This window comes from Miniopterus schreibersii (genome assembly GCF_964146895.1).
Source record: "Miniopterus schreibersii genome assembly, chromosome: 1".
NCBI lineage: Eukaryota > Metazoa > Chordata > Mammalia > Chiroptera > Miniopteridae > Miniopterus > Miniopterus schreibersii.
Genome location: NC_138101.1, coordinates 97,702,333 through 97,720,426, shown reverse-complemented (window position 1 = coordinate 97,720,426; position 18,094 = coordinate 97,702,333). Strand labels below are relative to the sequence as shown.

At 34.3% G+C, this 18,094-nt stretch overlaps 1 protein-coding gene across 1 annotated transcript in view; it reads left to right on the top strand.

The window, feature by feature from the left end:
* MDGA2 (MAM domain containing glycosylphosphatidylinositol anchor 2) overlaps positions 1-15,268 on the top strand; it is an 829,367-nt gene extending 814,099 nt beyond the window's left edge. The window contains exons 16-17 of the mRNA XM_081140380.1: positions 12,154-12,259; positions 14,885-15,268. Coding sequence (XP_080996506.1) covers positions 12,154-12,259; positions 14,885-14,973 — 195 coding nt within the window. The 3' untranslated portion in view covers positions 14,974-15,268. The remainder of the gene's footprint in view (positions 1-12,153; positions 12,260-14,884) is intronic.
* Positions 15,269-18,094: the final 2,826 nt, after the last annotated feature.

Here is an 18,094-nt window from a genome sequence, read left to right as displayed (position 1 = left end):
CAGTTGTTCACATTGGTACAGGATAATGGAATAAGATTAGCTGATTATCTACAAACACATAAAAGCTACTGAAATAATAGACCTTGGCAATCATTTTGTTTCTATGAAGGAGAATAGAATTGAGAGGATTGAATTTATGGCAATAGATCATTAAACCAAATTAAACTGGGGAGACAGAACTCTGAAACATTACTGATCAAAGTAACTTTACTATTAAAATGTGCATACCTATATAAAAGTCAAAGAGCCCTTCTTTCTAAAAAGTTTGTTTCTCTAGACATATTTTTGCTTCTTATATGACTGCCTTGAAAACATAAAATTATTAAATCAAATATATGTACAGTAAATTATTTAAGAGAATAATTATATTAATGTTTCCTTCAGGATAATCCTTTATTGGACAATCATTTCTTGTCACTGACAACAGTTCAATAAATATTTATTCTCCACTACTGTGTGCCAAGCACATTGCTAGGCATAAAGATTTAAAAATGATCATTTACCTCAGAATCATAGAAATACACATGCATATAAACACATACATCACATGCTGTAATAATTGAAGTAACAGAGACATGCACAAGGTTCCAAGAGCATTCCTAAGCAGAAAGACTATGGAGAACAGTCAAGAAAAGCTGACTGCATGAAGTGAAACCTGAACTGAAGAAAGGGACTCCAAAGCAGAGAAAGGGCTAGCATCAGAATTGCGCAGAGTTCAGAGCCAACAAAGACATCAAGGTCATATACCATGGGATTGGCCAGAGGAACAGAAATGTTTATCTGGAACTTGGTCTCCCAAAATAAATCAAAGACTAATATGAGATGAAGTTAAGGAACCTAAGGAGCTTAGGCAATGGGGAGGCACTGGAAGATTTTTCTCAGGGGGATGACATGCTATATCACTCAGGTTGTTGTATGGAAGACTGGTTCAAGCAGGTAAAATTAAGCTGTCAAACCAGGTAGGACACTGTAAAAGATGTTGAAGGGGAAAACTAGGAAAGTGGTTTAAAGAAAAGTGGATGATTTTAAGATTATATTTAGGTTTAAAAAATAGCAGAACATTTTTATGTTGGGAATTTGGGAAGTAGCCATGTATGAGTAAAAATTTTCTAAAAAGGGGGTCTTGGGTAATGCTTCTACTACATATTAGCTTAAACAACAAAAAGAGGAAAAGAAACAAGCTTCAGAGAGAAATATGGTCACTTCTATCTTGGACATGTCAATATAAAATGCCTGTGGAATATCCTTTTAAAGATGTGCAGAAGGTTGAGGAGAGTGTTTATCTGAAGTACTGGGGACGTACATGTTTGTGAGTCACCAGGTTGTATGCACAACCTAAAACTCTGGGAATGGCTGATATTCTCAAGGAAAAGTGTACATATGTGAACAGTGATCAAAGGATGGAACCATGCTGAACACAAACCAATCATTAACATAAACTATGGAAGAGGAGTTTGATCCTGTAGTATATTTTAGAGTTAAAAGGAAGGAGATCCAGAAAAGTTTGGTGCCCACAGAGTTTAAAGACAATGGTACCCATATTGGAAAATAGGTTGAGTCCCATGAACTGGTCATTATAGAGGGTGTCCACTCTTGAAAAATTTGCATAAGGTGGGAAAGAAATTAAGAAAAGCTCCCATGTTAACAAAATTATTCATTATTTAGAATTAATAGAATGACATACAGATAGGTATTAAATTATTATAAGATTTGTGCAAATAGTTATTTTATTCTATAATTTTTCCCATTTAGAAACGGTGTAGATTTTGTTTAGTTTTCTTTTTGCAAGTGAATGAATTCTTTATTCAGGATGTTGCAACAGGGAGAATACTGAAGGAAATGTCTCCCTCAATATAAGCAATGAGAGGAGTTTCGTAGAGGAAAGAGACAAGAAGCAGAGTGCCAACTCCAAGTTTGATATTGCCATCTTTCAGGAAAGAATTGCTTTTCTTTGTGAATTGACCAATCTTGGTCCATTGCATCCTATTCCCAGAATTGTTGATTTAAAAGGGTATTTCAAGCCCTAGCTGGTTTTGCTCAGTGGTTAGAGTGTTGGCCTGTGGACTGAAGTATCTTGGGTTTGATTCCAGTCAAGGGCTCGTACCTGGGCTGCAGTCTCAATCCCCAGCCCTGGTCATGGCCTGTGCGGGAGGCAACCAACAGATGTGTCTCTCTCACATCGATGTTTCTCTCTCTCTCCCTTCTACTCTCTCTGAAAAGAAATGGAAAAAATCTCCTTGGGTGAGGATTAAAAAAAATTTTTAAAGGGTATTTTTCAAGATGTAAGTTAGTCCTTTGTTACTAGGAAGTATGTATGTGGTCAGTGTAAATTCAGAGCAAAAGATTTTACTACTCAATACAAATGACAAGCTTGCCACAGCCTCTTCAATTTACATATTAAATTCACAAAAAGAGATTTACAAGAATGTTCAAAGCAGATGTTCAAATAAATAAAGCTTTATTCACCATGAGTCAGACCTTGGAGAACTTCACTGTAATCAACTCTCCTCATCCCAACTGAAAACTCAGACTGGGTTTGCATAGTTGGTGCCCAAAGTAGTTATTATTTCTGGTGCCATTTGTTCCTTTTTGTGCATTCATGTTTCCATCTGGCATCAATTTTATTTTGCCTAAAGGACTTCATTTAACATATATTGTGCTGTGGATTTGCTAAACATGAAGTCTTTTCACCTACTATACTTCTGAAAATATCTGTAGCACCTTTATTTTTATTTTTATTTTATTTTATTTTTAAATTTTATTTATTATTATTATATTTTTAATTCTCACCTGAGGATATTTTTTTCCATTGCTTTTTCAGAGAGAGTAGAAGGCAAAGAGAGAGAAAGAAACTACAATGTGAGAGAGAAACATTGATTGGTTGCCTCCCACACCTGTCCCAACCTGGGCCGGGGATCAAGCCTGCAAAAGAGGTAGGTGCCCTTGGCCAGGATCGAACCAGGGACCCTTCAGTCCACAGGCCAACACTCTAACCACTGAGCAAACCCTGTTAGGGCAGCACCTTTATTTTTAAAAGGCATTTCCTCTGAGTATAGTATTCTAGTTTTTTCTTTAGAAACTTCAAGGATGCTGTTCTGCTGCCGTTGTTTGCATTGTTTCCAAAGATAAATTTGTTGACACTCATATTTATTCTTCTATAGGTAATGTGACTTTTCTTTGGTTGCTTTTAAGATTCTTTTTATCACTAGTTTTGAGTAATTTGACTATGATGTGCTTTTGTGTAGTTTTCTTCATTTTTCATGTGCTTGGGTTCATTGAACTTCTTGGATCTATGGGTTTATAGTTTTGATAAAATGTAAGGATTTTTCTGGCTACTGTTTCTTAAATGCTTTTCCCTTCCTCTCCTTTGAAGGCACCAATTACACATATATAAGGCCCCTTAAAGGTGTTACACAGCTCATTAAACCTTTACATTTTTAATTTTTTCTATTTGTGTTCGCTTTGGGATAGTTTTTATTCTGTCTTCGGTTTCACGAATTATTTCCTTTGAAATGTCTAATTTGCCCTCAGTGCTATTCAGTGTATTTTTCATCTCAGCCATTGTACTTTTCATCTCTTTAAACTCAATTTGAGTATTTAAAAAATATCCCCAAGTCTCTAGTTAATGTTTTGAACATATGAAATCAAATTATAATAGTTGTTTTAATTCACTGCCTGCTAATGCTAACATCTATGTCAGTTCTTGGTTGGTGTTAAATGATTGTGTGTTTTTTCCTCCTCTTTACAAGTCATTATATCCCTGCTTCTCTGCATGTCTGGTAGTGTGATTGGATGTCAGACACTATGAATTTTATCTTGGTAGGTGCTGGATACTTTTGTATTTTCGTAAATATTCTTGAACTTGTTTGATAATGTAGTTAAGTTCCTTGAAAACAGTTTTATCATTGTTGGCCTTGCTTTTAAAATTTGTTAGGTGACTCAGCGATTCTGGGTGTATATCCAAAGAAACCCAAAACACAAATTTGAAAGAATATAGGCACCCCTATATTTATTACTGTGTTATTTACAATAGCCAAGGTATGGAAGAAGCCTAAGTGCCCATCAATAGACAATCAGATAAAGAGGATGAGGTACATATATACAATGTAATATTACTCGGCTGTAAAAAAGAAGAAAATCTTACCATTTGCAACAGCATGTATGGACCTAGAGGATATTATACTAAGTGAAATAAGTCAGTCAAGAATGACAAATATCATACGATCTCACTTATATGTGGAATCTAAACAATAATATATATGAACAAACAAAGCAGAAACAGACTCACAGAAATAAAGAGGGGAGAGGGGTTGTGAGACCAGATGAAAAGACGATGAGATTAAGAAGTACAAATTGAAAATTATAGAATAGACATAGGAATGTAAAATACAGCATAAGAAATATAGTCAGTAATATTTTAATAACTATGTATGGTTCCAGGTGGGTACTAGGATTGTCAGGGTCACACTCTGTAAAGTATGTGATTGTCTAACCACTATGCTATACACTTGAAACTAATACAAAATAATATAGAATATAAACTGTAATTGGAAAAAAAATAAAACAGAAAGAAAAAAGAAAAAAAAAGATTTGTTGGGTGAGACCAGAGCAGTATTTGGTTATATGGCTACTTATTTCTCACAATGAGTTAAGAGTTCTCTGAGCACTCTAGACAATGCCCCATGGGTTATGAGGTTTTCCAAGTCCTGTGTGAGCTGGGCACTGCCACCTTAAATGCATCCCTCTGGTTCTTTCCCAGGTGTGGGGTAGTTCTCTCACATTAATGTCCCGATCAGCACTTCTCTAAATATGTGAGAGGGCCCCTGTGCAGATCTCTCTTTCTGTGCAACACTTTCTTTGCTGGTATTCTACCCTGCACACTCCAGATGCCTCAGACATCTTGAACTCTGAGCTCCATCTCCTAACTCAGATTTTCTACCAGGCTCCAGCTTTGTTCTTTTGCACAGTGGTCTATAAATTCTGTATAGGGCAGTAGTAGGGCTGTTTGATTCCCATCTCTCAGGAATCACTGTTCTTCATTACCTGATGTTTAATGTCCTCAATATCATTATTTCATAAATTCTGTTCAGTTATTTTGTTGATTCAGATGGGAGGATACATCTGATTCCTGGTACGCTATATTGGCTGGAAGGAAATTAAAAAGATTTTGAATCAATGTATTTCTAAACTATTTAAATTACCAATGAAAATAAAGATAAGTAAAATCATTTATTTTATTTCTATGTTCTTTTATTCTCTAATATGTTTCTAGGTCAATTGACTAAGGGCTTTCTTTTATTTCATTAACCTTGACTGTTGAAGAAAACATGAAATGCAACTACATCATCCTATCCTTTCTGTTTGTTTCTGTTTTATTTGGGTTTGTTTTTGGATTTCTTGCTTTGAACTTTTCATACAAAGTATTTTTTACTCAAAAATTGTTTACTCAAGCTTTTTCAGAAATACTTGCTTTAGTATGTAATGCGTACCAGGAAAGCATGGTAATAATTGTATGGAATATATTACCATATAAATTAAGTTGTGAGAAGTTCTAATATTATTCAAAGGTAGCTTTGTGGCATTCTGTGTCACCTTTAATTCGAGTGGAAAGGGTATCTCTTGCCTCTTGGAATTCTAAATGAGATATAAGTGATTTGGGGCCTCTGAGTCACTAACACTTGCATTGCTTTGTTTGGAATTGCATGCCTTAACAGTAGTTTGGTCCATAAACCCTTTAAAAACCAACCACTTACAAAGTCCTCTGAGTGTGTCCAATTAGTTTGCTTATCTGAAAATAAAATTATTCTGTAGTCCATTTCAGGGCAAAAAGAAGTTTTGTTATAAGGAAATTTCTTTTTCTAGAATTAATTTATCATGATCAGTGCTTGTAATGGAAATATATTTTGCTGGATTTTGAATAATTAGGGCAAATTTTCTAATAAAAGTAAAATTATTATAGTGTTATTCTTAGAATGTCACATACACTAAGGAAAATATTTAACCATTCTTTTAGTATCTTACTTATTTCATAGTATATTTCAAAATTTTTCTAGAGACACTGTGATACATAAAATACTGTCTTTTCATTTTCTTAGTTATAGGTGAAAGTAATTCTGGAGTGCTTCTATTCTTATATACTCATTTTAATAGTTGGGAATAGGTTTTGAGACAATTAGTGTTAAGCCACACTAATAATTAGCATTAAATAAAGATTTTAAATTATTATAGTGCTCCTATTGTATCAGGCTGACTTTATGTTTATCTAAACATAATACTAATCAGGAAAATATTGTCTCCTAAGTAGACATCAAAAACTCATGCAGATGCATATCTGGCACTTTATGCCTAATTCCATGGCAATTATATAAACATGATCATAACTCCAGAAGCAACCACTGAAAACATTTTCCAGTTGCAGTTCACTGTGCCATCTATTTCTTTCTGTCTTGTTAACAATTAAACTCTCGTGGTATTATTTCAGATTAGAAGCTTTGACAACTAATTGACATTTATTCAGCAAGTTGGATTGGCAGAGTCTTTGGAAGTTAAACTCACTGTTCAAAGGCCACCCACCTGGTTTATAATGTTGCCTCTCTTCAAATCTCCTTTGTCATGGTTAAGGCTAGTACAGTTATTTGCTGACACAGTTAAAAACATAGAAGTAAAGTTATTGATGTTAATGTACATTAAATTAATAATTACTATTTTCAAATTCATTTATAGCCCGAAGTTTATCCAAGCATTGTATGCTGTCAGTTTTCAAACTGCATTCTTAGACTTTGTGTTTGCCTTAGCGATAATAGAAGTCATATATCTCTCCTCAGGAAGAAATAATGTGAGAAACATTTGCAGAAGGTATCATTAATGCTAAAATCAGACTATGAGAGGTGCATTGTACTCTTCGACTTCCCTTCTACTTCTATTCATTAGTGCTGTATGTGGCTTTTCTTTTCTTACTGAGAAAGTATATTTGAGTACAAGCTTTGACAGCATCATATACATCTCTGTCTCTGTACTGACATCTGTATCTATGTGTATGTTTCAAAGTTTGATACTGTATGTAAGAAACCGTCAGTCCGTGAATCGAAATAATTTTGTGTGGTGTAAGTCTAATACAGAAGTCCACATGTATATTTTTTAAATTTCCACTTGAATTTACAAACCAAGAGCTAGCTTTCTGATTATGCAGTTTTCTTGCATATCGAGTTTGCTCAATTGCAGAGACATACAGTGAAAACATTAAAATTTTAAACAGCATTTAGGTGAGCCCAGCCGGGCGTGGCTCAGGGGTTGAGTGTAGACCTAGGATCCAGGAGATCGGAGTTCGATTCCCGGTCAGGGCACATGCCTGGGTTGTGGGCTTGATCCCCAGTTGGGGGCATGCAGAAGGCCTATCAATGATGACTCTGTCATCATTAATGTTTCTATCTCTCTCCCTCTCCCTTCCTCTCTCTGAAGTCAATAAAGATATATTTTAAAATAAATAAATAAATAAATAAATAAATAAATAAATAAACATAATGTAGGTGAGAAAAACCATGTAAAATAATATCAACATGTTGATGTATGAAGAACAGGTTTGCATAACCTGAACCCTCTTTTAGGAGACCTAAACTTCAGTATTTTCTCCCCAAGTATCTACATGTTGTTAATTCTTTCTTCACAGCAATTCAGTCAAACGCATTTTGGAAGTATAGAAGAGGAAAGAACATTGTTTTATCTTTGTAATATAACAGTAGTCAGAATTATGATGGTACTTCAGAAAAATATGACATAATTTAACCTATTGAATTAGAGGGCATTTCAGATTTTTTTCATTGCATACAGGTCATGTCTGACAAGTTCAGATGCATCATACTATAATTAATTGCTGTAGTTTTTTATCTTTATCTTTGAGAAAAAGATATTTGTCACTGAGGATTTAGTTTTATAAACACTTGAAAGTTTGGTCATGGTACATTTTTAAATTTGATATCTATGCATTTTATTTCTGTTATGTCACTGTCAAAACAATATATATTTTTTAAAAGTATCCCTTTAGGTCTTAGCCTGTAAGCCATATATGAGTTTATTAGAATCTACAAAATTTTCTTATAATAATTCAAAGATATAATTGTAGTTGGAATTCAGAGCATAAACAGAACAATGAAATAAATATTTCTTTGTGAGAGTCAAGACAAGTTAAACACAATCTGTATCTTCTCAATAGCAAAACTGCTGTGGGAATTCACAGAAAACTAACATACTGCTCAAGACTATTCCCCTCATGCTTAACCAGGACCTTGGGGAAGACCACAGTATTTCTCTGACCTATTGAATTAGATTGCCCGTCATTATAAGATACAAATAAATATTGAAAACACTGATTGTAACTGTACCAAGAGCTTGATTGTCAGAAATCATTTTTATTATTCTAGTAATAGCTACTACTAATTCCCTGACTTATTTCCACACAATATATAAAACACCCACTATGCTTATATAGAAAGTTAACAACTTAATCTATACAGTGACAGACTATTACCCATAGTTGTACAGATAAATATAAATAATAAATTTACAAGTCAGTCAACTTTTATTATTGTAATAATTCATTCAACATCACCAAGGGATGAAATATTCATATAAAAGAATGTTCTAGATATAGGCAGTCCTCCAGGCACATGAAACTTTGACTTCTGCTGATTTGTATTTTTTGCTTTTTAGCCAACTATACACTTAGTGAACATATTGTCAGCAGGCAGGTAGCACACATATTAAATTACATCCGTCAATGGACTCTGAGGTTACCACGAAAGGCTCCCAACACTCTCTCAATCTGACCATAAAGAAGAGCGGCAGTGTCCTTCACAACCTCTCTGCCTTGGGACTTGATCGTTAGCATAAGCCTCAATTCCACCTGTGTTTTTGATCAAGCTGCACAAAGAGGCAAAAGGAAAGGAGAAAAAAGGAAATTAGTAGGGAAAGTAGGAGTGTTTAACGTTTTTAAATTCTCCAATAAAATTCTGTGAAATGGGCAAAAGAGTTTTTAATAATTCCTACTTCACAGGTTTGGTAGCTGAGAATCAAAGTGAATGTGTATATATTTAGATTTCATGGCTAAATCTCTATTAAGATGATTTAATAGGTGCTATTAGGGGACTTTTATTTCACATAAAATGCCAGGACAATAAAATTTAAGGAGATGAAGATAAGTTTGCCTGATTTTTTTCTCTATTTTTGTGGATGTGTGTTAACTGCTCCAAAGTGCTTAACATTTTAAAGCCAGGGACAGACACTGGGAAATGCTGTGAGCAATGACAGGGTCATTTCAGGGAAAGCAGCTTTGAAAAGTTCAGGAAAGATTTTGATGATTTATATATTTTAGTGTTGTTTTTTTAAGTAACCCCATTATTTTATCTTGACTTTTATCTCCAGGCAATAAGAACTTATTGAAAACAATTATGTAGTTTAAATAAGAAAAACTGTGGTTAATTTTACTCTACTCGCCTCTGCATAGCTAAGATGGAGAATCTATGTCTTTCCAAGCCTGTTTCTCCAGTGTCCTGTCCAATAAAAGGATTATAACTTCAGCTTCTGTTTAAACTCTGTGTGAGCAGGTGCACAACTTTCTAACCTACCCTTACTAGCATTTTCCCCAGCATCTTGCTTTGCACTCAAAGCATATGCCCTTATCTTTGCCACACCTACGTGGCAAACCCTGCATTCTACTCTGCAAGCGGTGCTGACTCCCCTTCCCTTCTCTCTCCATCTTTTAAAATGAAAATCCTTCTTCACTCAAGGGGTTTCCTCTTTACCATACCAAATTTTCCTGAATAATACATTCTCCTTCCTTCCAGAATTAAAATTTGACTGAGTCAGAAATCTATACTTTATTCAATTTGATCCCTTAGAATACCTGCATAAAGAAAAACCTGTGGTGCAGCACTTTACCTGCATTCAGTAAAGTATTAGCCTTGTGGCCAAATGGAAATGCTTGATTTTCTGAAATAAGACTCATCAACATAAATCTATGAGCTTTGACTTTCTCCAAGATAACATTTCATTCATGCTGTTATCTTGAGGAGAGAAGACTCTGCATCTCATAACTAAAACTATAAAGGGAGTGGGAATAACCACTGATTTATTCTAACCTTGATGCTCTATCAGGTAAGCGGCATTTATCAAAATCAGGAAAATACCCAAAAGACTTAAAAACACAAGGTTAGGAAAAAGACAATGCCTTCTCACAGAGTGCTGATAGGGGCAGTTTTTAATGACCTTAAATAGTGATGCACTCTAAATAAGTGTGTATAAAATGTTTTGGAATGTATTCTCCTCAGCCTTGTTCAGAATTGCTAATAATTTTAATGTCTAGCAATAAGAATAAGGTACCAGTAAAATAAATATCTCTAAGGTGGAATATTCTGCAGTCATTAAAGTGACTTCTCCATATCCAGTGCTCTGGAATGTTTATACTACTGGTGTTGGGTGTTTTTTAATCCTCGCTTGATTTAAACACTCATGTGAGGGTTGTTTAGCCACTTCCCAGATACCCTTCAAAACATGACTCCAAGTCAAATATAAGCAATTATTTCCAGGCAGCCAAAGTAAGGTTGCACTGACAATTCTGAGGACTGAGCATCTGTATACTGCCAACTTTGTTGAGAAGATTTTAACGCTCGCCTGCAGTTTTATTATGGCTTCAGTGATACAGGGCATTTTGGATGTTTTTCCAAGAAATGGCTTTGAACACTATTAACATACCTCAACATAGGTAAGCAGGAAAACCTTTCTACAGAAATTGAATATAATAATAAAAACTTCTCAAAACTTTTCACCTTCAAGTTATGAAAATTATTCTTACACTTATGGACAATATTTAAGTGAGGGGCAAGGACTCAATACCAAAGTTTATAACTAATGCCCCTATTTACTAATTAGTTCAATTGATGAAATTATAATTGCTTATCAGACATCGGTGGGTCAAAGGTTTCTTCTCAAAGGATGCCTAAATTTTCTGAAAATTACCATAAGTTGGCCTTTAAGAAGCCATATTATTAAGGTACCATCAAAGACAAAAATTAAAACAAAAATGTTGGTGTTCATATAAATAGACTTGCACTCAATTGTTTCAATGAAATAAGGCTAGAGGTTTTATAAAAATGCACACATCAGCTTGACGTTAAACATTGCTCTTTATTAAGCTAATTATTCTCTGGAAAGACCAAAATAGGTATTTTATTTCGACATGTAGAAATTTTTTCTGGGAATATAATCACAAAATGCATAGGTTGCCTTTTAGTATCAAACAGATTAAAAGACTTAGATGGAAGCAAGAAATAATTAACGGGTTATAGAAAAAATTCTGAAAGTTTTGTTTCTGTAAATGAAATAATAATTGCTATAATAATTTGTTAATTGTCCTTACATTGTCATTGTACACAGAATTTAGTAATAAAGGGAGATTATTTTACTTATCTATTCTTTCAATGGTCCTATATTAAGCCTCAATGCCAACCACTGTTCTAGATACTAGAACTTCAAAGGTTGGCTACTAAACAGCAAGAGTTAACCCACAAATATCTTTGTGTTTAAAAATAGAATGCCAGAAGTGAAATCATAGCAGTGAATTATAACATTTAGGAAATATGAGGAACGTATTCACTATATTTTCAAGAAATCAAACAATTTCGTAGGGATGGTAAACCCTTGCTCTGTGCTTCAAAAAAACACACTACTGTTGCAGATAGCCCAGAACTGATTCATACCTTAAAATATTCCTAAAAAACTGGTGTTACGTGTTTAGAGAAATTTGGGAGGAATCTTTTTCAGAAAAACATAGCTCCAACAAAATTTTTTTCCTCCCTCCAGAAAATGAAAAGTAATAGGTTTTGTAATAGTTGTTTTATTGTATCATTCAATTAAGTGTAGTAATTATTTTTAAATCAATGCAGAGATTTTGCTGTAAACAAACTTATGTTGTGCAAGGCATATTCCATTACGGTTTTTATTAAGACAGTTTGGTTTTTGTAAATAATAATTTTGAAGATCATCAAGTATAAAAGATGTCTAGATTGTTGACAGTTTTAGGTTTTGCTCATAAATTTCTCAATAGAAATTCATCTGTAAATTAAAGGTCTACATTTAGGTTTGTTTCATTCATATTTGTAGCTCATTTTTGAAGGTATCCGAGGTCCTGGCATAGAAGGTGACATTGCCATTGATGACGTATCGATTGCAGAAGGAGAATGCGCAAAGCAAGACCTAACGACTAAGAGTAAGTGTCTCTTCTTGAATTGGTTTGATGAGATGTTAAAGTAATGTAATTACTATCAAACTAATATATTTTAATTAGAAAACATTTTAGTTTATTTATTTAGAATTTCTTATAGATGAAATGCTAAAATTTTAAAGATATTTTAAAAATCAAAATATAAAATTCAGCTGTATACTTATTTGACCTAAGATAAAAGTACTTTTGATTTAGGCCTATGATTTGTAATTGGAATTTCAAAATATTTTAATTGATATTATTAATTTCAGAGGTTTTTAACTTTTCTTAAAATATTTGGCTAATTTATGTACTTAGCACACACTTATGTAGACACACTGCTTCTTATTCCTCCAGTTTATGAAGATATTTCCTAGGTCTCACTTTTGTTAAACATTTTAACAGATTTAATATTTAAACAATCTTAGTACATATATTAAGTAATGGGTTAGCGGTAACTTTTTATGGTATACTTAATCTCCTTCTGCCTGCACCACAATCAATTGTTTGGTAATTTGGTTTCACTTTTACTCTGGTTTGAATATTATGGTTTAATGATATCTTCAAATTTAATTTTTATCACAACTCCATTTTTATATAAAAGAGGTATAAATAAAAATGATAAATAATGCAAAAACATCAGAATTATGTATTGGCTGCTTCTTAAATCCTCATATTCATATTGTTCATTTGAAGTTGAAAAACCTAAAATCACTCCCATTACAAATTCCTCCAATTGAAGAATTTTCATGGGACCATCTGGAATCCTTTAATTTTGTGACACATAAACAGGTATCAATGAAACTAAATTTATGAAAATAAATTTACCAATTATTCACACACAAAAGGAGCATGAAAATCCATTTTGTATTAAGTCTAAAGCAAATCAGAGTCTTTGTTAATTGAGTATAATTAGTGAGAAATTATATGAGTCTAATTGTTGAAAGTCATATTTGTACAACTACCCAGTGATTGCTCTCTCGGAGGAACTGAATTGATTCCATTTTTAAGTATTGTCAAAAAACAAAAACCAAGATTGTATATAACAATGAGCCATTTTGCTCATAGTTTTACCTTTTTGTCATTACACTTAGCACTTCAAGTAACATGCTTAAAAATTTCACCCTGTATCTGGCTAATTTTGCTTTAGAAAACTAATAGCTGTACTCAAATGAAGTAGGTTTGTCACATGCACAGGAAAGCACATTTTCTCCTCACAGGAGACTGGGGTTTCCTCTGGATTTCATAAGGTGGATCAGTGACAGGAACATATTAACTGAAGACAGTTACCAAATTACACAGAAAATTTACATTGTGATTAATTTAATCACTGCATAATATTATAAATTAAATTCAATAAGGTGCATTAAATTTTCCAAATGATGAAAGCAAGAGAACATATTTACTTCTGAAATAAGAAAGCAGAAGTGGTAAAAGCAGACACAGTGAAATGACAATGAAAACCTGTAGGGACTTTATTATTACACAATAGAATGTTTTCTTAAACTACTAAATCCAGATAAATGTGTGGTTGTTTTAAATGAAATACATCTATAAGTATCAAAGTTATTTTTATTTAGCTTGTATAAATCAGGGGCAACAAATAATCCTAATTAAACAAAAATATTTTCTTTGCATGAGGAAATATTCTGTTACATTTGTGTCTATTCATCATCTATTAAATTCATTTTGATGAACAGTGTTTGGCGAATATTAAATCAATGTTAATTTCTAAGTACAAATCGGTTTGGAGGCCAAAAGCCTCTTCTTAACTGCTCAGACTCCAAACCCTTCTCAGGCAGTAAATGTTACAAGGCACACACCTTCAAAAGCTGAGACTGTATGTCCCTTATTTTCAAAACTCAGCTCTCTCCTAGGTGAGAGCCATTTTGTAACTGACGAGGTTAGTGAATTATTGGGTCTTCCTGTTTTAGCATTCCTACATAAGGTATATATTCTAAGAGGTATCACCTGAACTTGAGGCTCCAGGTGAAATATCAACTATAGAAGAACCTCAAGGCAGATTACTGGAAGAGATTTTTTAGTCAGAATGGACTTCATAGGGCTTCTAAAAATTACACTAAAGAGATAATTATTTACTTAATTTATAGATATTGGACTGATCTAAACATATATAATCCACTATTGTACTAGCTAATTTCTCTACCCATAACAATTCCTTCCTAGTTTTCATCAAACATGTTTTTCTCTCTGTCTTTTACATTTCTGAAAGCTTTAAAAAAAAAAAAAAAAAAAAAGCTGACCATTTAGCATTTAGGTTTTCTGAGAATTTTCTATGTGTGTGCTTTCACGTGGCTAGCAGGACTCTTAAGTTGAGTACAGCCACAAACCCACGTAAGTCTCTTCTGGACAGTTTTTATACCATTTTATAACAATTTGAATCTGCAAATATGTTTATTTTATCAAATTCCTAACCATATTTTCAAGCTATAGTCCTTTCACTTTCTTGGAAATGAAACTGATAAATAAAACCAGGGGAAAATCGTTTTCCAAAAATATTTTCCATATACAAGAATTATTTCATTGGTTCAACAAAGTTGTATTAGTTGTTGCCTGGAATACTTATTTTTTGTGTGGTTGTTTCTTGGCATTTGTTTTTCTTGTCTTTAGATTCCGTTGACGGTGCTGTTGGAATTTTAGTACATATATGGCTTTTTCCAGTCATCGTCCTCATCTCTATCCTAAGTCCTCGAAGGTGACCTTATCCTGGCAGAGGCTATACAAGATTCACCAGGCACTGGCATGAAGAGTCTTTGTAAATGGACATTGAAAAAACAAACTACCAAAGATTCCTCCACTGACTACTGACTCAAAAATAAAATAATAAAAAAACAAATTTTTTAAGCACTGGGGATAAAAAGACATCATGGAAGTATAAGTTATTCCAAACCGCGTATGAAAGATAGTCTTGACCTGAGTAGAGAAGAGACCTTCAGGTGCTTTTGTGGCTAAAAAGATTACAGCGTCATCTGGTCATCTGGTTGAACTCTGGGGAAAAAAAGAAGAAAGAAAAAAAAGGAGAGCTATAGAAATTCTTGTCAAAGCACAAAGTCATGGCTGGTTTTGTTTCAAATGAATAGTTTGCTTGTTACCATGGAAACCTAATGGCCTGCCAACAAAACCTCACTGTAAACAGGGTATGTGAAGAGCTGGCATTTCTTTTCCTCTGGAGAAGGTTTTCCGTAGAGGATTCAACAAACGTGGGCCCTTCCCCTTCGGTGGGTCCCCTTCCCTGAAGAGCCCCGCGCTCGGGATTCCCGGGAACGGCCGCCCGCCGCGGCCCCCGCCCTCGCCTCCGCTTCCCGGCCGCGCCGGCGCCGCCCGCGCCCCTGCATGCCCCGTCCCGCGGCCACCTGGCTGACACCACACAGGCTTATCGGAGTTTGCCCGCGGCCACTCGGACGCCCCCACTGTCACCCGTTCCAACGAAGAAACCAAACCACCATCTTTTCTAAATTGCCATGGAAACTAAGTGCCTTCAATGAAACAAGCCCGAATCATTTTCAACTCAGAAGCTTGCACTGCTAAGAGTGGTTTGTGTAAAACTCTTTTGTAAACAAACTACAGAGCCTAAACGTGCAAATGACAGGCGAGACGACAGAGCCGCTTCCGAAGCCGGGACGGAAGCTGCCGCGGGAGCCCGAGCGGGCGAGACGCGCGTCGCCGGACAGGCAGCCATGGCCGCCCGGCGCGCGGGCCGTCGGGAAATGACCTCCGCGGGACCGGATGCGGGAGCCGCACTGTTTTTCTTCCAGGTTATTCGTGGGTCAACCAGAGCAAAAGGTTCAATTAAGATAATCCTCAGCGCAGAAGGTTACGTAAAACGCAAGAGTGGTTTTTCCCTCTCCCCTCCTGGAGTGAAATCGGCCCTAGCTTTAGAGGGAACGAGAAAACGTGTGTGACTTCAGTGCGAACGGACTCTACAGCGGAACGGGCCCGAAAATCTGGCTGGATTCTGAACACCGAGGGTAACATGCCTCTGCCCTTTAGTCAGACTCTGTGCAAATTGTGAAATATTATTTTATTATTTTACAAAGATTAAGAAACACTTTTACAAAAAAACAAAAACCTTGTAAAAATGATTTTGAGCTACCTGAGGACACATCATACCTTTAACCAGCCAGTTTTCCAATGCATTGTAAATTTCACTTAAACCTGTTGGTTATGAAAATTTGAAGATCTTTTTCCTTAAATTATCTCAGCTTTTAACTTCATTTAAAAAGACTTTTGTCTAAAGAAGAATATTATTATTATTATTATTATTATATGTTCTTTCAACACCCCAGGATTAAAAAAACTGATTATGCAAGTAATTGGGATATAAGTATTAAATTATAACATTTGCAAACATTAATATAAAAAGCACAACAAAATGTAGTGGAAAAAATGACACAGCTTGATTTTCTTTTTTTTAATTCTGTAGAAATGTTTGTGCAAATTCAGTAATTCAACTTAAAAGATCATTTTACAGCTATGTTCAATAAAGCCTCTTTCCAGGTAAGGTATGAAAAGCAGTATGTGTGTTTGTTGAGCAATGTTCACTTATCACCAAAATGAGAATAGCTGTACAATTTATCTGTTCTGTTACCACGGGATAAATTTTCAATGCTTCATGTACCTTAATGTTACAGGAAGAAATTTTAATAGGAACTCCCTGATGCACTCTCCCATATTTGTAATACATGTAAAAAAATGTCAAATCTCTGAAAGTAAAATATGAAACAAATATGAACTTGGAATTTAATGTGTATTTTCATAGTTAAAGAGGGGACTAGTCTGAGTATCTAGGTAGTGATAGAATTGACCTAAGCCAAATCTTTTTAATTAAATAGAATAAACAAACACATTTCATAACTTATTTGAACAAATCAGGCAAATTGAATTTTTTTCAAAATTACATCAACTATTTTTTATCACACCAAAGAGATAAGCAATATTTGGGGCACTTAGCTTAATATGTACTTAATTTTCCTTCAGCTTGCCTTTCACTTTGTGTGGCAACTATCTACTTTTCTCCACCATCCCATATTAGTGGGTCTCCTTTTTGATTGATTTTCTGCACACTCATTGCAGACAATATCAACAAAAAGGTTTTAGATCTAAACAGAGGCTTAACTCATTGCTGCCTTCTTTTCTTAAACTTTGAGTGAGGATTTTGTAAAAAACTAAAAAAAGCTATTGTCAAAATATTTGGATACATATCTATATGTCATTTTCAAGAAAACAAGTCTCCTTTTCTCCTAAGTAACCCTACACAAAGAAATTGCTACAAGTGAAAGTTTCAACCCTACTATTAAACATTAATAAGGTACTAAGACTTTCTGTTCCCTTTCGCTCTGTAAGAATACACAGTGCTTCAGAAGTTCACGAGAACTAGCTGGCACTTCAAAATTAATTTTGATTAAATTTTTAAGGAATTACTGATAAGTGCCGAGAACAAAGGGCAATCGGAAGAACTGCAAAGCAATCATATTTATTGATATGGTAATAAAATATATATCTCAAGTGGGTTCTGGATCATTTATGTAAACCAACAAACTTAGAATTAACATCAATGGTTTTCACTCCAGATCAAATGTTTAGTTGCTTTCATTGAAAGTCAATGGATTAAATGCAGAAAATTTTTAAAAACTGGGATAAGTGAAATAAATGTAAATTGTGTTAAGTAGTCTCTTCTTAAATATTAATGATAATAACAACAGCTTACCTATTTACCAACTGCCTTCCTTTTCCTAATATTTCTTGTGGATTATAAGTTGAACTCACTAATGCATCCCCCTTTTGTTTTTGATAACATATTTTAAGTGTAATCGATGTCAA